General features: G+C 47.0%; 1 protein-coding gene across 1 annotated transcript; it reads left to right on the forward strand.

The window, feature by feature from the left end:
- The first annotated feature begins 2663 nt into the window (after positions 1-2663).
- Positions 2664-19756, forward strand: gemin5 (gem (nuclear organelle) associated protein 5). Its single transcript, XM_080508836.1, has 28 exons — positions 2664-2881; positions 3647-3801; positions 5567-5748; positions 5821-5972; positions 6282-6380; positions 6757-6889; positions 8039-8204; positions 8296-8508; positions 8660-8745; positions 9955-10037; positions 10119-10255; positions 10454-10527; positions 10605-10786; positions 11693-11832; positions 11908-12079; positions 12152-12343; positions 13126-13185; positions 13312-13437; positions 14458-14553; positions 14680-14817; positions 15546-15693; positions 15869-15988; positions 16071-16281; positions 17256-17513; positions 17589-17751; positions 18230-18617; positions 19361-19448; positions 19531-19756. Exons 1-28 carry the CDS (start codon positions 2740-2742, stop codon positions 19693-19695), a joined length of 4269 nt encoding a protein of 1422 aa, XP_080364962.1. The 5' UTR covers positions 2664-2739; the 3' UTR covers positions 19696-19756.
- Positions 19757-20829: the final 1073 nt, after the last annotated feature.

Genomic DNA, 20829 nt, shown 5'->3' on the forward strand with positions numbered 1-20829 from the left:
AAGTCACCAGCCTTGGCGTCACCATAGACAGTGATTTTAGATTTGATAAACAGATCAATGGCGTTTTAAAATCGGGCTTTTATCATCTTCGACTTTTATCCAAGGTTAAGCCGTTTTTATCTTTTAATCTTTTTGAGCAAGTCGTGCATGCTTTTATTTCTTCTCGTCTGGACTACTGCAACGCACTTTATTCTGGCGTTAGCCACAAAGCACTTTATTCTGGCGTTAGCCACAAAGCACTTTATTCTGGCGTTAGCCACAAAGCACTTTATTCTGGCATTAGCCACAAAGCACTTTATTCTGGCGTTAGCCACAAAGCACTTTCCCGCTTGCAGTGAGTCCAGAACGCTGCGGCACGACTTTTAACAGGGACCAAAAAACGAGAACACATTACCCCTATCCTTGCATCTTTGCACTGGCTCCCTGTTCATTTTAGAACTGATTTCAAAATGTTGTCATTTGTTTTTAAAGCTTTTGGATGGACTGGCCCCTCAGTACATTACACATCTCATCAAGATTTACCAACCCCCCTCTGAGGTCTGAGGGCTCCAGCTCGTGGTTCCAAAGACTAAGTGTAAAACCAGAGGTGACAGAGCGTTCTCCGTTGTCGGCCCTAAGCTGTGGAACGCTCTGCCCCTCCACGTCCCAACAGCCCCCCCACTGTGGACTGTTTTAAATCACGTCTTAAAACCCACTTTTATTCTCAGGCTTTTAACACCGCGTGAGTCGTGTGGTCCCCTGTGTCTTTTACTTATTGTTTTATTTATTGTTCTTATTTATTTTATTGCTTTTTAGACGTTTTTATATTTCTATTTATTCTTTTAAATTGTTTTATTCTTATTTGTAGTTTTTTAATGTGGTTGTAGTTTTTAATCTGTTTTATTTGTATTTTATGGTTTTATACTTATTTAGTGTTGGAGCTAATTTGCATTGTTTTAGTTTTATTGTTTTTATGTGCAGTCTCATGTGCAGCACTTTGGAAACGCTCTGTTGTTAAAATGTGCTATACAAATAAAGTGGATTGGATTGGATTGGATAAGACTCAGGTCAAAACCAACAGTTTACAAAACTAAATTACATTTTATATGAAACCATGTCAATGATTGTTATAGAAAGATCACATTATAGAAAAGAGTAAGCTGTTCATGCAGCGACTCTCTGGTGGAAGTGGCAGTAACCAGGGTGGAGAGGTTGGTGGAGAGAACGTACAGGAGTGTGCGGGAAGACAACTGTTGTCATTTCAAATGACAAAGTGGGCAAGGAGGGAAAAAATTGGAAAGAGGGAAACGTGGACGATCTCAGGAGTAGGAGGGAGGAAGGATGGTGAAAATGTTGAGGACTGAAGAGGAATTTCAGGTCCTCTTCAGGTTGAAAGACCAGGTGGGAGAAAGGTTTAGAGCCGTGAATCCACTCAAGATTGTTGAGTCCCTCAGCGGGAAGATGCTCGGATCTCGCCTCGTGGAGCTTTGCTTCTGTTGTGCAGAGATATGGACCAAGTAAGGAGAGCAATGAAAGTTGGAAAAATATTGGGGGAAAAGGTGGAAGTGACCATTCCTGCAAAGAAAACGAGTTAAAAGGTGTCATCTATGGAGAGTGTGCTGATATCTCAGAGGAGAAAATGAAGGAAAATATTAGAGGGGGCAAGGTGTTGATAACTTTTGATGGAAGTTCCCTTCCAGCTCATGTCTTAATATGTTTGTCATTCCAAGTCAGGCTCTAACAAAGACATCCTATGCGATGCTTTAAGTGCCAGAGGTTTGGTCACATAGCGGCTTCCTGCAGGGGGAACAGGCGGCGTGCTGAGTGTGGAGGAGATCATGATGTGGTGAAATGTGAAGACCAACATAAAATATCATAGGCACAAGCTTTAAAGAAAGTGTAAAAGCCTGGAGCCTTCAGTACCTGGTGGGAGAACGCCGGTGGTGGCTGGGCAGCAGCCTCTTCATGTTCTCTCTCTGGGCAGGAGGAGGCCCTCCGTCCATTCATGGTTGATATTATTTATGGTGCTCAGGAAACAAAATCAATGTCAGATATAATGAAGTTTGTGGCTTAAGCAGCTGGAAGATTTCTGGGAGTAAAGAATTCCTCCCCACTGACACTTCATGCTTATATGAGGGTAAGTCAGGAGGTGCCAGAAGTCCAGCAGCCAGTCTGACAGAGGGGATGAGGAAGGTGAAGACATGGGTGATGGGGACTGCATTGATGATATTGAGGACGTTTAATTCTTAATATCTGAATGTTTGTGTGAGTGTGGTGAGTCAGAGACGGTGATTCTTGTGTCATTGCGCTGTAACATATACTCTTGTCACTGGCAGAAGCTGTTTGAAGATCTGTCTGATCTTGGTCTGGAGGTGTTTTCCTTCAAAACAGCTTTAGAGTTCAGGGGAAAATCTGACTCTCTTGGGAAGGCAGCGTTAAAATTCTTCCATTCTTCGGGGTTATATGAGAGGATTTGAGCTGCTGGAGTAATATCTTGTTTGGACAGTTGGGGACAGCATTACACTGTACGGCGTACAACGTGCCGGAAATCAAGAAGAAGAAGAAGAAGCGACTCACGAGAGCTTCGCGTTTTGATCTAACGAGGCTTCCGTTGCCGGCTAGTTTTTCGACACCACGCTGACTTTACGGCAGGGCTCGTCGTAGCTAGGACGGTCCAGGGGAACATGTGAGAAGTTTCGTTTGGACTTTTACAAGACTTTCTATTCACTCAACATTAGGTTTGAATCCCCCGGAAGCGACATGCACGAGAGGTCGCTTCCCGCCTCTCCGAACTGGTACTGCTCGCGCTGCAGCGACGTCAGCAGCGGAGGTTTACTGGGTGTCGGAGCCAAAAGCATCATCTATTTGATTGACGTGTCTGCGTCCTCGTGCAGAGTCTCAGGTGGGTCTGGACACCCGGCTGTCCCACGACGTGTGACTGCCAGGTACAAACCTGATCAGGAGCCTGGTGGCTCAGAAATATACAATCACAATGTTAGATGTGTAAGGTTTCTACTCTGATTAAAGGAATAGGTTGGTTGGATCTCATTTGTAAAGGTTTTGCTTATTGTCACACCATTACAGGTTTTAATGTCCTAGGAAATGGACTCAAATAGAAGCAAGTCGTAGCCTGAACAGTTAATTTAAGTGTGTTTTAATCAGACATTGGAGAATATTGTGCTTTGCTTTGTATTCCTGCCATAAACTTAAAGCATGTCGATCATTGGGTTTAATGTATCATTACAGGTTTTAGTCATTTGTTTTCATGTGAAACTGCTAAGATTTACTTTCTTTTTTTTTTCCTTTTGGGAAAATAATTTTTATACATATAACCCATCCTATTTCTTGAAGCGGAGGGCGGCCTGAATGTGGGGCGTGGTGCTTGAGGACCCCCAGTGGTGACCTGGGTTCTCTGTAGGAGTCAAATCTGTGGATTATGGAAGGAAGACGACTCAATGGCCCAGGTGCTCCTGCTGTGAGGCAACAGTGCTAACCACTGCACCTCTGTACGGCTGAAGAGCCCGTACCAGATCCTTCACTTTACCAAAGCACTTCTACATTTGTTTGGTCGACCTTCTGCACACATTGAGAGCTTGTCTGGATTATTTAGTCCCCCCCCCCCCCCCAGTTTGGGAAAACCATCGAGGTTTCACTGTGTTTTCTCCAGGTGAGCTGGTGGGTCATAAAGATTTCGTGTCGGGCTTTTCCTTCTGTCATCACCCGGGACAGAGTCACCTCTGCGTCAGCTCCTCTAACGATGGCAGCGTTCGCTTCTGGGACTCCAGCACTGCAGCGCTCGTCCGGGAGCATGTGGCTCATCAGGTGACTGTCACATACACACTGCGTACACACTCTACACACGCTGTACACACGCTGTACACACACTGTACACACGCTGTACACACTGTACACACACTGTACACACGCTGTACACACGCTGTACACACGCTGTACACACTGTGCACACACTATCTACACACCCTCTACACACCCTAAACATACAGGTCACCCAAACCCATCTTCTATCTGCCCACTAACATCCAGGTTATAGAGCATCTTCCCCCATAAACATCCAGGTTATAGAGCATCTTCCCCCATAAACATCCAGGTTATAGAGCATCTTCCTCCATAAACATCCAGGTTATAGAGCATCTTCCCCCATAAACATCCAGGTTATAGAGCATCTCCCCCCATAAACATCCAGATTATAGAGCATCTTCCCCCAGAAACATCCAGGTTATAGAGCATCTTCCTCTGCCATCCAGATTATAGAGCATCTTCCTCCATAAACATCCAGATTATAGAGCATCTTCCTCTGCCATCCAGATTATAGAGCATCTTCCTCCATAAACATCCAGATTATAGAGCATCTTCCTCTGCCATCCAGATTATAGAGCATCTTCCTCCATAAACATCCAGATTATAGAGCATCTTCCTCCATAAACATCCAGATTATAGAGCATCTTCCCCCATAAACATCCAGATTATAGAGCATCTTCCCCCAGAAACATCCAGGTTATAGAGCATATTCCTCTGCCATCCAGATTATAGAGCATCTTCCTCCATAAACATCCAGATTATAGAGCATCTTCCTCCTCGAACATGCAGATTATAGAGCATCTTCCACCTCGAACATCAGATTATAGAGCATCTTCCTCCTCTACCATCCAGATTATAGAGCATCTTCCTCCCCTGCCATCCAGATCATAGAGCATCTTCCTCTTCTGCCATCCAGATTATAGAGCATCTTCCTCCATAAACATCCAGATTATAGAGCATCTTCCTCCATAAACATCCAGATTATAGAGAATCTTCCTCCTCTAACATCAGATTATAGAGCATCTTCCTCTATCATCCAGATTTTAGAGCATCTTTCTCTACCATCCAGATTTTAGAGCATCTTCCTCTACCATCCAGATTTTAGAGCATCTTCCTCTACCATCCAGATTTTAGAGCATCTTCCTCTACCATCCAGATTTTAGAGCATCTTCCTCTACCATCCAGATTTTAGAGCATCTTCCTCTACCATCCAGATTTTAGAGCATCTTCCTCTACCATCCAGATTTTAGAGCATCTTCCTCTATCATCCAGATTTTAGAGCATCTTCCTCTACCATCCAGATTTTAGAGCATCTTCCTCTATCATCCAGATTTTAGAGCATCTTCCTCTACCATCCAGATTTTAGAGCATCTTCCTCTATCATCCAGATTTTAGAGCATCTTCCTCTATCATCCAGATTTTAGAGCATCTTCCTCTATCATCCAGATTTTAGATCATCTTCCTCTATCATCCAGATTTTAGATCATCTTCCTCTATCATCCAGATCATAGATCATCTTCCTCTATCATCCAGATCATAGAGCATCTTCCTCTACCATCCAGATTTTAGAGCATCTTCCTCTATCATCCAGATTTTAGAGCATCTTCCTCTATCATCCAGATTTTAGAGCATCTTCCTCTATCATCCAGATTTTAGAGCATCTTCCTCTACCATCCAGATCATAGAGCATCTTCCTCCTCCCAAGGCTTGATAGATAAAATAGCATTCTGATGGTCTGGAGTGTGACCACGCTGTGTCGTCCTGGCAGAACCTGGTCTCGGCGGTACACTGGTCGCCGGCGGACAAGAACCTGGTGGTGTCGGGGGACGAGAAGGGCGTCGTGGTGTGTCACTGGTTCAACACCGGCGAGAGCGCCAGCTTCTTCCCCGAGCCGCGGACCATCTTCAGCCTCAGCTGCTCCCCTCACACCTGGAGCTCCGTGGCCGTCGGGTAACAAGAAAGCGCCCAAACATTGCGCTTCACAAACAAACTGCAGCTCAAAAGCCAGAACCTCTCCCACAGGTACAAAGACGGCATGATCGTCCTGATCGACGTGAGTAAGAAAGGCGAGGTGATCCATCGCCTGCGAGGACACGATGACGAGATCCACTCGCTGGCCTGGTCGCCGCTGGCTGGCGAGGACACGCTGTTCAGCAGGCCTGAGGACAGTGAAGGTAACGCTGTGGGGACGTGAGAACCCAAACTGACAGAACATATTCATCAATTATATACAGTTGCAGTCAAAATATGTGTAATATAAATGAATATACTGGAACCGGGTGCGGTTTAAAAGAAAGTAACTGAGTATTTAAAGACATGATGATTCACAGGGTGCGCGGCTTCTTTATTTTGACTCTTTACAGCAACTTGTCTTGTTTCTGAAGGAATAACTTTAGGTAAATCATGAATGATTTATGAATGATGAATCATGAATGAAAAAATGTTCGTTCGTGTGTTGACTTGCGAACACGTTTGTGCTCCAGCCACTAACGGAGTGTGTGCGGCGGAGGACAAGGGCGCCTTTCTGGCCTCGGGGAGCAAAGACCAGACCGTGAGGCTCTGGAGCACCGCCAGAGGAAAAGGTGAACGGTCCGAGTCCAGCTGGAGACGGTTTCTACACAACCTTCAGGACGGATTGACACAAGCGTTGGAGGAGGAGTGGTTCAAATGGCTACGGAAACCATCATTTATCTTCATTTGAGCAAACGGACTGAAGAAAGAAGGGAATGTATCTGAACTTAGCGTGTTTATTAAACACTTCTAACAGTTCGCGTTAACCAAAAAAAAAAACCTTCTCTTTATCAATACAAAGATTTTATTCACTTTGCACAGCAGCAAGTCTCCGGGGACAAACTGCCAGAAACGTGTCAGAACTCATCATGTGTACGTCTTTGAAGTGGTACGAACCCAAGTGACGTTTTCAATCGATGTCTGTGCGTCCCCCCCCCCCGTCCTCAGGTGTGATGACTCTGAAGCTGCCGTACGTGAAGAAGAGAGGCTCTGCGGTGGACCCCGGGGTCAAAGAGAGACTCTGGCTCCACGTCCACTGGCCGAAGGGACGGGCCACTCATCTGGTGTCCAGCTGCTTCGGGTACGTCGGGAGTACATTCAGCTCGGGTTTCCCTTCATGTGGACAAACTCCTCAAGCAAATACGAGTCGGTTGTCGTCGCTGGGCTTGATGCTTAAAGTCTGTTGGGGTTACGTGTTTCTCAGCCGGAGCCATTGTCTTACATTGACGAGACGTGTCCATGTCTCATTGCTTTTACAGTCACGATCAGAAGTTGTTAGAAACCCAAGCCACACAAAGTTTCCCACCGAGTCACAGCTATGCCGTGATCTGGGGAACAGCACCGCCACCTGGTGGTCCAAATGGTGTATGACACCAAAAACATGCAGGCGATGTCGTTATCGGCTTCAAAACAAAGAAAATGTCAAAGTTTTCTGAAACGAAAACAAATTTTGTACTTGAAACGTCAATATGTAAACGGCCTTATTCACATCCTGTTATCCCGGGAATTTTACTTTAAATTTTTTGTTTATTTTAAACAAAAAACAAACCACTACATTTCTTACCTGTTTGGGATTAAAATAACTTCCTATATGAATGTATATATTTCCGTTCTTAAGCAGGATCACCCATAGCCGTGACAGAGTCAATATGCTGATAATGTCAACGCTAAACATTTTGAAAAGAAAATGCTAACACGATGCGTTTTCATTTGAAACGGAGGTCAAAATCTGGATTAATTTATTGTTACTATGATTAGTCGCTTAAACCATAAACTGATAAGAGTGTAAAAGACTCTAAGATGCTCTGAGTTCTCAGCTAGGATTACTTTGAGTCCTGATCAGTTCGATCTACTTGTTTTTTTTACTTCATTTCTTGTAAGAAGAAAAAACTTTTAAACGACATTAATTTGTTGTTGTGTTTTTTACTGGTTTCATTAATTGTTTATCAGATTGTCTCTTGCTCTACGAATCTTCTACGTGGGCTTTTACAATGTCCGGACACATTGATTATTGCTTATATATTTATGTTGTGACTGACGAGGTATGGATGTTCTCTGGGAAGCGACTGATGAATGAGCCCTTGTGGGATAAATGGAAGTTTTCTTAAATGAACCTTTTATTTTTAAAGCACCAATCAGAGTACATTGGTTGGACCCATAAAAGATTCAGTCAATGTTTTTCTGTTGTATCGACTTCTCATTGACGCGTCCACTGTCCGCCCGTGTCCAGCGGGGAGCTGGTGCTGTGGGACCTGACCCGCTCCGGGAAGCAGCGCTGGACCCTGTTCGGCACGTCGTCCGAGGGTCAGAACCACAGTCGCATCGTCTTCAACACGAGCTCGGCGCAGCTGCAGGACGGCCGGGAGCTGCTCATCAGCACCTCCATGGACAGAGAGGTGGGGACGTCTCCGTCGCCGCTCGCCGCCCGCTCCGCCCCGGTGAATCGACCCCTCGGGGAAACACCGAGTTCTCCCGCCTGTTTTCCAGGTGAAGTGTTGGGACCTGGCCTCTCTGGACTGCTGCTGGACGCTGCCCACCATGGGGGGCTTCGCCTACGCCCTGACCTTCTCCCCGGTGGGCGCCGGCTGCCTGGCGCTGGGCGTCGGCGACAACATGATCCGGGTGTGGAACACGCTGACCACGCAGAACCAGTACGACGTCCGCTCCTTTTGGCAAGGCATCAAGTCTAAAGTCACGGCGGTACGCTGGCGTCCTCTTGGCTGTGTGAATACATCTGGATTCATTCATGAGTTTGTTGCTGACCTCCAGATTAGAGTTTGTCGTCTCGTCTTCTGAGAAGTTTGATATCAAACCCTTGAAATGACTTTAACAAAGTTTCCCTTCCCTGCAGCTCGCCTGGCACCCCAAGAAAGAAGGCTCTCTGGCTTTTGGGACGGACGACGGGAAAGTGGGAATCTACGAGGTTTTCTCCAACAAGTGAGAGACAATCTATCAGCTTTTTGACTTCTGATGACTTTTACCTTCTCGTTCTCACGTCACTCACTCTTTTACTTGTCTTTTACAGTCACCAACATAAATGTCTAATTTAAGAGGGAATTGTTCTATTATAACCAGATTTGATTGGCTACATTTATCCTACTTTATTTTGTAATTTGATTTTATCACTCTGCGTGTTCCACATATGTTTTAGCGCTGAATACAAGAGTGTGTTCTAAACCAGGGGTTGGCAACCCACGGCTCCGGAGCCGCATGTGGCTCTTTGGTCCCTCCACTGCGGCTCCTTGAGCCTCGGTCCCACTGCAGTTCATCCTGGAGGGACGTAAGGAGGCAAGGCCACCCAGAGTGCAGTCCCGCTGCAAAGAGTGGTAAAATGTAGACGGGTTGTGAACGACGCAGTGATGTGACGTCATTACAACAATAATGGATGAAGAACGTAGAGTTGTAGCTGCAGGTCATGACAGCAGATCAACTGGTATCTGAAGCTGGGAGCTTCCTGTACCTTTCAGAGTAAAAGCGCTGCGGAGCGCCAACAATTCCTGGAGGTTCATTACAGACTTGTTGAGAGTGACGGAACATTCTAGTGAATTACACAACAACTACAGGACATTAAAGACACACCATCACACTCATGGTTCTAACAATCCACATCTCCACATTTATCTTCCATTTTAATAATGTGTAGCGATAAAGGAGCCGAGAGCTGCAATGCATTATGGGAGTTTCTGTTTGTCGTGTTTTAAATGTAATTATTGGGGTTATGTTAGGTTTGTAGTGTTGCTAGTAATTGTGTTGTGTTGTGTTTTTGTTGCTTAGTTCATGTAGTTTAGTTTATTAGTTGTAAGTTGTCAACCAGCAGTGAAGAAGGTTTTGTGTGTCGTGTCCTCCTGGCGTGGTCTGCCGGTGGGACTGTCAAAATAATATGCGTCTCTGGGTGTTGTGTTCAGTGGAAAACGGGACCAAATGGCTCTTTGAACTTTAAAGGTTGCCGACCCCTGAGCTAAACTCTTGTGGAGACACACACTGATGGAGACCAACTGCTCCACCACACTTTAATCACATCTTTAAAAATGAATTAAAATTAAAGGCAAAGTTTGACTGGACAATAAACTTTAGAAGCTTCCCTGAAAAGCAAACCTTTGTGTTAAAGCTTGTGTCTTGTCTTGTGGTTCTGCTTCCTGCCCTCAGGCCTCCTCAGATCTCCAACTCCTACCACCGCAAAACCGTGTACACTCTGGCCTGGGGCCCCCCGGTGCCCCCCGTGTCCTTCGGTGAGTTCCTCTGACTGAAACGCCGAGCAGGCGCCGCTTTCCTACGAGCTGATTGGACGTGTCTCTGTGTGTGAGGTGCAGGCGCCCCTGCAGGGAAGCCCAGCTTCAGCCTGTACAGCTGCGCCGGCGAAGGCGTCATTCTGCAGCACGATCCGTCCAGGCTGAGCGGCGAGGCGTCCGACATCGACACGCTGATCCGAGACACAAACGACATCAAGGTGAGACGACGCGGGATGTTTCAGAGCTCTAAGCAGATGGTTGTTGGCGTAAATGCGCCACGAGAAGTCTGACAGTTGAATGATTTGTATGTACGTCGTTTCAACAGTGGTGCACTGAAGCACAGCCTCCTGCTGAGAAGCTGACGGTTAGTGAAGCTCAATGAAAAGGGAATAAGAGTGAACTTTGCCTCTCAACAGCACAAACTGTCTCCACACACCGACCTCAGCTGGAAGCCGGACGGGAGAGCCGTCGCCATCGGCAACGAGGACGGGTGAGCACCGGCTCGTCCGGAGCGCTGCGGGAATTGTTCTGTTGTGCGTCCTCTGACCCCGCCGCCCTCCGCTGCAGCTGCATCGACGTGTACGAGGCCCCCGGCCTCAAGCTGCTCTGCAGCATCCAGCAGCACCACAAGATCATCAACACGCTGCGCTGGCACCACGCGCACGACGCGCCGCCCGAGCTGCACGGCCTGCTGGCTTCCGGCTCCAGCAACGCCCTCGTCTACGTTCACGATCTGCACGCCGTCATGGGTGAGAGGATTCTGCACTTTCGCTCCAGTGGCAGTGAATTTTTAAAGCGAGAAACGGGGAAATATGTGTGATCATGGCGTGATGTGGTATCATGTGAGTGGTATTTGTAACTGAATGGCCTTTAAACTGTTTATAAGCTTTTCTTCTGCATCATCTGTACTTGCATTGAACTGCATATCCAGTAGTGAAGGTCTTTCCTGTCGTCTTTTTGTTTCTTCTTTCCTGTGATGTGGAGGTCTAAACTTTCCAACGTAATACATTCTATTATATCAGTGTTTTTCAACCACTGTGCCGCGGAACATTATCCAATTTCACATATTTTTCTAAAAGAATCATTCAGTGTGTTGAAGAGTAATCATGTATAAATACTCTTCACCACTAGAGGGCAGCACAGAACGTTGCTGGAGAAATGAAAGTTAACAGTCAGTGTGGTTAATCTCCACCTCCTGCTACCATCTTGTATCAAAGTACTGTGTCAGTGACAGTGATGGAGAAGTTTTTGAAAAGGAAGAATGTGAACCAGGATATCAGCTCTGTGTTCATCCATCAGGTCCAGGTTTCACACTGACGGAGTAAAAATAAAAAAAAGAAATTGGGAAATACTTTTTTCTGTATTGATTTGATTCCTGTTGATAAAACATTGATGAGAATGACTTTATATTGTTAATAGAGGCGACAGAGGTTCACATTTTAACATTTCCGGGTGGTGGTGTGCCTCCAGATGTTTCCAAAGAAAAAAGTGTGCCTCGGCTCAAAAAGGTTGAAAAATACTATTATATGACTTGCGTTTGCACTTCCTGTAGCGTTGTAGTGTGTGTGTGGTCGGCGTTGTCCCGCAGTGGGACGGAAGATGAAAACCGTGTGTGAATGTGAACCTCGTGCGACTGGTGGCGTCCTGTGTTGCAGAGAACCCTCCGGAGAGCCCGGTGGTGCTGACCGAGCCGTACCGCAGGCTGGCGGGCCACACGGCTAAAATCACCGGCATGGCCTGGAGCCCCCATCACAGCGCCCGGCTGGTCACCGTCTCGTACGACGGCACGGCTCAGGTCAGACCCGGGCCGCCGTCACGTCGGCGCCGAGACGCCCGCCTTTCCTCCTGAGTGTTGATTTGCTGCGTTCAGGTGTGGGACGTCCTGGAGGAGGCGGCGGTCTCCAACTACCGCGGCCACACCGGGTACCTGCTGAGCGTGGACTGGTCTCCCGTGGACCCGGACGTGGTCTGGACCGGGGGCCGGGACTTCAGCGTGCAGGAGTGGAACGTGTCCAAGCAGGAGTTCGCCAAGCCTCCCATGGGTGAGTTCAAACTCCCGTCGCCTCGCCGCCCAACTCCTGGAGTTTGAAAACCGACGCCACTCTTCCGCTCAGGCAAGAAGAAGGCCGACATGAAGGAGAAGCTGAAGGCCAACCCCAAGCTGAAGAAGAAGAAGAAGGTGGCGTCCGGGCCCGGGGGGGGGGAGGCCGCGCCGGAGCCCGGCAGGGACGCGGCGTGGGCGGGACTGGAGCCCTCGGAGGAGGAGGAGAAAGAGGAGGTCGGCTCCACCAGCAGCTCGGTGTCAGGTAGCGCGTTCTAGAACGCCGTTTTCAACACGTCCGACAAAGAGTGTGTAAGAGACCGTGTGCATCCAGGGCTGGTTTTGGATTGCTCGTCAACTGAGTCTTCCTCCATCAGAAGGAATCCGCTGCTGCAAGGTAGTTTAGAGGTTTTATTCAGGAGGGCAGGTACATGGAGGCGGGGATGGCGGGCAGGAGATGATAGACGAAGGTGCGTAGGAATCGGTGTGTGTGGTTATCTGGAAGGTAAACACAATAAAATGTATATTAATAAACATGTAGGCAGACTGTGGTTACATACAGGTGTATGATTGATGACGAGTACCAACCAAATCCACTAGTGGGCGCTCTAACACTCTAAAAGAACGTACACATTTAATAACTCTCCAAATTGTGGAAATAATGCCAAAATGGGCAGAATATGTGTTAAATATAAGACATAAAATTATTCAAAAGACCATAACTTCACTATGCACAATGGATGGCGACTTTAAGAGCACATGTGAAGCACCGAAGCAAACCGCTACAGTATAGCATGGGAATAACACGAGTGTAGCAACTTCTCTCTCCAGGCTAATAACTCTGAAATAAACACACCTCTCATGAAAACAACTATACTCACATCGTAAGGACACACATGAGATTAGCGCAGGATTGACAGAGGATATCCTGAGAAACAAACTGAGAGCGAACAGGACTACAAGTAAACACAGGCATTATGGGTACTGTAGTCCTTTAGGGCACGGACTTTTAACAGAGTGTAAAACTTCACGGTGTTTTATTTTCAGCTGCTTCGGAGATGCCAAAGAAGTCCTCCATGATGACGGTGAAGACGAAAGACAAGCCCGGTACGCATGTGTGCTTTAATTAAAGAACGTCACCTCCCCGGGTTTTTACTCACGGTTTGAGGTGGATAGTTGTCTCCGTGGCTTCTCTGTTTCACGCGCTGATCCTTCCTCCGCGTGTCGTCACAGACTTGACGCTGCTGAAGAAGAAGAAGCCTCGCTCCATGCTGCCTCTCAGCACGTCCATGGACCATCTGCCCAAAGAGACGCAGCTGCAGGACTGCGTCACTCTGGCGTCTGTCCAGAACCACCAGGGTGAGACCGTCTTCCGTCTCACGCCCCGTTTACACCACCGTGCCTTCAGTTGAAAATGCAAAGCCTTGAATGAGCACATTTTTACCTGGGCTTCTAGTACAATGAGTACCGTATTTTCCGCACTATAAGGCACCTAAATACCTCAAATTTTCTCAAAAGCTGCCAGTGCACCTTATAACCCGGTGCGCCTTATATATGGAAGAATTGCTCTACTGGAGACTGCTATTTGACAGCTGAACAACCAGAAGCTTTTATTTTGACAACTCTAACTTCTCAACCGGATCTTCAGAGCGGACCACACTCCACACAACACCTTCATCACTCATGGTTGAACACCAACATTCTAACAAACCAAAATAAACTAGATGAAATAATTACTCCCTAAACTGGGGAACAAAAACACATAAACACAATCAACACAACAACGACCCACAATAACCTCCAACAACACAAAACATGAATTTGTCGCTGCAAGGCATGATGGGACATCATGCCTTGCAGCGACAAATTCATCCTGAGCTCCTCAGTGCAGCCGATAGCTGCAATGAATTATGGGAGTTTCTGTTTGTGGTGTTTTAAATGCAATTATTGGGGGTTCTATTAGGTTTGTGGTGTCGGTAATAATTGTGTTGTGTTGTGTTTTTGTTGCTTAGTTCATGTAGTTTAGTTTATTACCGGTAGTTGTAAGTTGTCAACCAGCAGTGAAGAAGGTTTTGTGTGTAGTGTCCTCCTGGCATAGGCTGCAGGTAGGACTATCAAAATAAAGTGCATGCACCTCTCTGGGTGTTAGAATCAGTGGAAAATGTAACCTAATGGCTTTGAGCTATAAAGGTTGATGACCACTGGTTTATTCCATGTGCCTTATAATGCGGTGTGCCTTATATATGAACAAAGTTGTAAAGTATGTCAATGATGTAGGTGTGCCTTATAATCCGGTGTACCTTGTAGTGAAAATACGGTAGAAAGCTTTGAGTGATTCCATGACGCGTTCTGGGTGTGAACCTGCTCACTTGCCTCTAGCGCCCCCAGCTGGCTGCGTCCCGGGTCAAGGAGAACATGTCCACCTGGGCCTGTTCACTGACAGACAGGCTCTGCACCGTATGTTCCAGGCAGAAGGTTTGTGTGATTCCTGCAGTCATCTCACAAAATACATAGTTTCCTTTTTTTTGGGGGGGGTTCCAACTCAATCCGTACAAAAACGTGACAGTTGTGTTATGTTCAAGCTGCTGCGTGTGGTTTCAGAGGAGGCTCACGTGGAGGCGGGCCACTACGACTCGGTGGTGTACCTGCGGCTGTGGGGCGGCGACCTGCAGGGGGCGCTGCAGCTCGCCACCGAGAAAGGAGAACTGAACGACCACCTGCTCTCCGTCGCCCCCATGGGTAAAGATCTGTTGATGAGATTAGACATCAGACAGGAGGTTTACAGCCTTGAAGAGCGGTTTTCACATGTTGAGATCAAGTTTTAAAACGTGCTTTACAATCAGAAACTGGGTTTGTATTGACGACGTCTCATAGCTACAAATATCTGATCTTATCTTGGATATGATTGATATACATGTGTACATTTTGTAACCATTTTGATTGATTTGCCCACTTTATTATTTTGTCCCCACTTTAACCATTTCACACATCTTGGCTATTGAGTCGCTCTGCATTTCCTCCTGGAGAGAGCAGGAAGAGCCGTGCCACCTTTCTTTTTTTGTTTGTTCTGTGTTTCCCCCTTTTCTGTTTTTCATTAGTTATTTTTTTTAATTCCATTTTTCCCATCTCTTTTTCTGTCTTACATTTTTCTCTTTTCTCACATATTCCCTTCTTCTCTTTCTTTCCTTTTCCTTTTTTTTTGTCGTAATTTTTATTGATTTATTTTTGGGTGTAATTTCATATTTTACTCGTTTTTAGCTATTCCAGCTGTTCTGTCTGTTTTCACCCGAGAGATTAGACCATTTTTGAAAATCAGTCTGGAATACAAATAAAATCAAAGCTTTGTGGGGCTGAAAGGCCGCAGGTTGCAGACTCCCGTCATAGAAGCCAGTTTTTGAACCACCCAGTCTTGAGTTTCAGAATGTTGAACGTAATCTTGTTGCCTGCCGCTGTGTTTGTTCCCTCAGCGGGGTTCGAGGTGTGGCGCCGCACCGTGGAGGCCTTCGTCAAGCAGCTGTGTCTGCAGGAGCAGTACCTGAAGGCGGCGTCTCACCTGCTGTCCATCAACAAAGTGTACGAGGCCGTCGACCTGCTGCGCTCGCACAAACTCTACAGGTTCACTTCTTTCTCACCTTTGGACCCGACGCATTTGTCGCTTTACGTCTGTTGTTTCCAGACGAGGATTGAGAAGTCGCTCTTTGAGTGTGCTGGTTTGACGGATACCTGAAAAGGTGTCCGTCAAATCTGCTTTGCTGTGGTTGTTCCCTGCTCACGGCTGTGGTGTTGTCAGGGAGGCCGTGGCCCTGGTGAAAGCCCGGCTGCCAGCCGAGGATCCCGTCCTGAAGGAGCTCTTCACCTGCTGGGCTGCCGTGCTGGAGAAAGACGGACACTTGTCCGCAGCGGCGAAATGGTCAGAGCCAGAGTCTCCTCCACCTCCCTGTCAGATTTACACAGTTCCCTCGCGCTTTGCTCATTCCGCCTCGCCCTCGCAGCCACCTCGCCGCCGGAGCCGGCTTCGACGCGGCCAAAGTCATCTCCAGGAAGAGCGACGTGTCGTCCATGCGGGCGGCCGCCGCCGTGGCCCGCCTCTCCGGGGAGGACGCTCTGGCTCGCTCTCTGGGGCTGCGGTGTGCCAAAGCTCTGGCCGCCGCTCAGGACTGGACCGCGGCTCAGGAGGTGCTCCGCTCCCAGGACGGACTGCTGGTCAGAAATGGGGGGGGGGGGGGGGGGGGGGGGGGTTCCTGCCGGGCGCCGCTTCCTTTCAGTGTGTCACAAATAATCACCTTCCTCCCACTAACTGATCAAGACAAATCAAGACATTTCTCTGTTAAAAGAAAAAAAAACTTACTGTCTGGAGCAAATTTGGATCAAAAATATTCATTGGTAATTAAAGTAGGGACGTATTAAATTGTGATTCTATGGGGTTATATTTGTGCCAAAATTCTGAGCGAGCGATGGGAAAATTTGAGCTCAAAAAAATTAATTGTGCAAGCACACTAATAGCATTTTGAGGAAATATTTAAATTGCGCAAAGACAAACTTGAGATTGCGCTCAAAAATAATTTCTGCGCTCAGATTCTTCCTCTGCGCTCAACCTCTCTCTCTCTCTCTCTCTCTCTCGCTCGCTCGCTCAAATCTCTCCACCTCCGCTCAAGTCCTGCTGTGCACTCGATCAAAATGTGCAAAGCCCAAATGTGACAGACGCGGTTGTCCACCAATCACAGAAATTTGGGGCGGGCGTTGAATTCTGATTGGTTGCTTCGGTTTCTGGAAGTGCCTCATAACCAACGAAGAAGAAAAAGAAGAAGAAGAGGGAAAAACAAACTGCTGGGGAAAACATGTTGTAATCCAGGATCATTATCTTTAGTTTTCCTTATTTGTGTGTGTGTGTGTGTGTGTGTGTGTGTGTGTGTGTGTGTGTGTGTGTGTGTGTGTGTGTGTGTGTGTGTGTGTGTGTGTGTGTGTGTGTGTGTGTGTGTGTGTGTGTGTGTGTGTGTGTGTGTGTGTGTGAGAGAGAATAAATTTTTTTGAGCTCAAATTTTCCCATCGCTCGCTCAGAATTTTGGCACAAATATAACCCCATATGATTCCTGATTTGAATAGAGGGTTATGTTGTGATTTGTAAAATGACTGTAGTGCTGGTGTTTCTCAGCCCTCTCTGCTTCCTCCACCTTCAGGTCCACAGGCTGCACCTCTCTGTGGCCGAGCTGCTGGCCGCCATGCTGGAGGCGTCGGGGGTCGTCTCTCCAACGCCGTGCACGTCCAGCCACACGTGGGCGTCGCCGGGCCGCCGCGCCGGCGCCTGCCTCCTGGACCGAGTGAGGGAGTTGTGGGAGGAGCAGTTTGGCGTTGCAGAAGGACACGTGGACGTCCTCCTGCAGGAGCTGAAGTCCGCCGACAGCCCGCCGCCCTCCGCCAGCGTGCCTCTCGCTCAGGTAGCGTCCGCCAGGCGGCGCCCGCTCGCCATTCCCGGGTCCGTACGACTAAACGAACCGTCCGATCGTGTGCAGGCGCTGATGTATTCGTCCCTCCATCTGACCCGAGCCGGGCTCTGCTGGCTCCACGGAGATGAAGCTCAGCTGGTGAAGCAGCTGTGTGCAGCGCTGAGCTGGGTGAGAGACGGCGGACACTTCAGTGTGTCTGCGGAGCTCTGCAGGATGCTCTTCCCTCACGGTTTGTCTCTAACATTAATCACTGATCTAGAATATAGTTAGTTGCTTTCAGAGCACTGGCTTGTGGGATCACATTTATGCACTATTCCAGGTAAATCCAAAGAATTCACATACAGTTTCCTGCAAATGTAGACATTAGTTGAAGATTTCAAGCACAAATCGAATGAGTGTCATCGGCGTGTTCTGGTGACCTCAAGTGGTGATGAGTGGTACAGCAGGTCCTGAAATAAATCAGACATAAATTGATGGATTTCCATCATTTTATTCACATTTCACTTCAAGAATACAACGACAAAGATGCAGTTGAGATGTGAAATTGGACGCAGAAGCTTATGTGGATTCCAGACACGTGCAGGATAGTAATATACAAGATTTTAGCCGTTTTATAAGACTGACTAACATCACAAAGCTCAGAGGGAAGCGCTTTGCAAACACTAACTTGTGATGGAATGGCAGGTGCTAATCAACTTTCTGTTCAGGCGATGTGAGCGTTTGTTCCACGAAGCATCCAAAACAGCTTGCTCCCACGGAGGAAGAAGCCAAAGCTGCGGCCGGCAGCCTGCAGGCGTTCGTCCTCTACCACCGTCTGTACGAGAGCTGGTGGGCTCAGCCGGCGGGACGCCGCCGTCCCGCAGCGCTGAACGGACCGTCGGCAGAGTCCGAAGAGGGCCTCCACCCGCCGGACCCCGAAGCTTCACGGCTCCTGTCGGAGCCGCACGCAGCCTGCCAGGCCTCCCAGAGGGCCATCAGAGACATCCGGGAGCGGCTCGGCAGCATGGTGACGCAGCACAGCCGAGCACAGGGGCGGGAGGAACCGCATCACGCCCCCGGCGGAGAGGCCCAGTCCGTCCTGGACTCTGAGCAGCAGTGAGAACCTCCCGTCTTATCTACCTTCATCTTTACCGCCACAATGGCTTGTTCAAGGCCGTCCAGTCATGTCGAGTGCTGCACGCTTGTAGGAGGACCAAAAGACAAATGTCCTCCTGCACTTATGCATTATGGATGCATCGCGTTCTGTTTACGCTAAAATCTAAATGCAGACAAATCGTCTCACATCTCACGTAAAAACGTAAATGTAAAGACCATTAATTTACAGGTACATGAATATACACATAGATTTCTGTATACAAGTCAGCAAATACATGCTCACAAAATGTTTTTACAGAAATCTAAGAAGTATATATAATACATGTTGATAAATATCCTTTAAAAAAAAATACATATCCACAATAAAATCTATCCAAGTATACACACTGATCTAGACATGCATACATACTTAATATACACACACACACACACACACACACACACACACACACGTATATCTAATTCAGCATGTCTGAAAATGTGCACGAACACAAGTAAAAGTTATTTAATCCTTCCATTTATCCAATATTCAATAATCACATGTGATACTTATCCTGATCTATTAAAACTTATATAATTATATAGTCTCAAAAAAATGTAATGGCACCAACACCTACAGTCGTAGATGAATCATTCTGCTCATATCTGTGAGACGTACAGTCGTAATAAACGTGATCGCGGCCTGGCGAGGTCCGCCTGGGAGTGTGAGCCTGCGGTCTGATGTGGTTGTGATGGTTCCTCAGCGGTGCCGACCAGGACTCTCTGCTCTCGCTGTCCTCCAACATGTCGGAGCACCAGAAGGAGCTGGCCGACCTCCCGGACTCCGTCAAGGTGAGCACATGGACCGGCTCAATCCTCACCCACACGACACCCTGAGCTCACTAATGTGTCTTAAACTCTCTTGGGTCTTCAGATGTTTCCTCATCCAGACGTGGTGGAGTGCTGCCTGCTTCTTCTGCATCTCAACAAGTCTTCATCTTCTGTTCCCGACGGCCTCCGACATCGAGCCCGAGATCTGCTGCAGAAATACGGAAACACTCCGTCCCTCCAGAAAGCCTCCCGCAGGTTCCTCACCTGATGTTGGACTCAGCACTTCTCTTTGTACAGATTTTTGTTGAATAAAAAAGGAATTAGTCTTTGTCATGTGTGATTATAAATTTAAACTTTGCATCACAACAATGAAAAACGTCGGTGTATACTTGATGTAAAATGTATTTTTTGGAAAAAAAACCTATTACTAATAAAAATTACAACAAGCTCAACATAAAGCTAAGTTTAATGATGCAAAACCTGTGAAATGGCCCAAAAAACTTCTTCTGTGTGGTTCTTTTTTTACAAACTCACTGGAAACATGGCTTTCAGACCAGTTTGCTATCTTGAATAGCAGCATCACTGATATCTCAGCTCAGGTCTCCGTGTTGTGTCCACTATAAAGAAATGTTTAAATATCTGTTTTATTTTAGGTTTTTTATCATCTTGGTGGTTTGGAGCCTCTTGCTGGCCAGATTTGCCTCACAGGCCTGATGTTTGACATTAGATGATGGATGGATGATGACGAAAAGACCTCAAGAGAAAAGTGTAAAGATCTAAATTTAAGGTTCCAATCGTGTTTTTCCTTCTATTTCAAATCAAATTTTACAAACGCGATTTCAGACAATAATTAAACCAAGCACCTAACTCACTTTTTTAAATGTACTCCTTTATTAGAATTGAGGAAGGAAAGAAACACCATAATGTTAATAAATATGTACTCGTAAAACAAAAAGGGAGCTGTCACTTTAAGGCGTGATGTCATCATGAACCACCAATGAGAGACGTTCCTGAGTTGCCCAGCAAGCGAACCCAAACAAATGGCCGTTACCTTGAAGTGCTGGAAGAACACAGCGAACTGATTCTGGTGCCTTCAAGACACAAACTTTACTCTGATTAGATTTAGATTTTTATTCATTTTTTGACTCAAAAAGTGACATCAAGGAGAAAAGAGGGTCTCCAACCTCCTGAAGCAGCAGCCAGGTGGAGCTTCCAGGCTGCAGGGTCGAGATGTTCCACTAGTTTTTCTGCTTTGAGATCATTTCATTCCTTCTGTAGATTCTTGTGGAAGTCAAGACCACCTCACAAGCCACATCGTAACGGCTAAACACACCAAAATGGTATGAATGTTATTGTGCTTTCATAACAATTATATATATATATATATATATATATATGATCC

Source organism: Blennius ocellaris, assembly GCF_963422515.1.
Source record: "Blennius ocellaris genome assembly, chromosome: 14".
Lineage (NCBI taxonomy): Eukaryota > Metazoa > Chordata > Actinopteri > Blenniiformes > Blenniidae > Blennius > Blennius ocellaris.

Bases quoted from the DNA above. Each gene is read 5' to 3' on its own strand.
- gemin5 (XM_080508836.1), top strand. From the start codon at position 2,740: ATGCACGAGAGGTCGCTTCCCGCCTCTCCGAACTGGTACTGCTCGCGC. The intron at 6,890-8,038 runs GTACGTCGGGAG...GCCCGTGTCCAG, and splicing joins CTGGTGTCCAGCTGCTTCGG to CGGGGAGCTGGTGCTGTGGG. The intron at 15,694-15,868 runs GTTCACTTCTTT...TGGTGTTGTCAG, and splicing joins CGCTCGCACAAACTCTACAG to GGAGGCCGTGGCCCTGGTGA.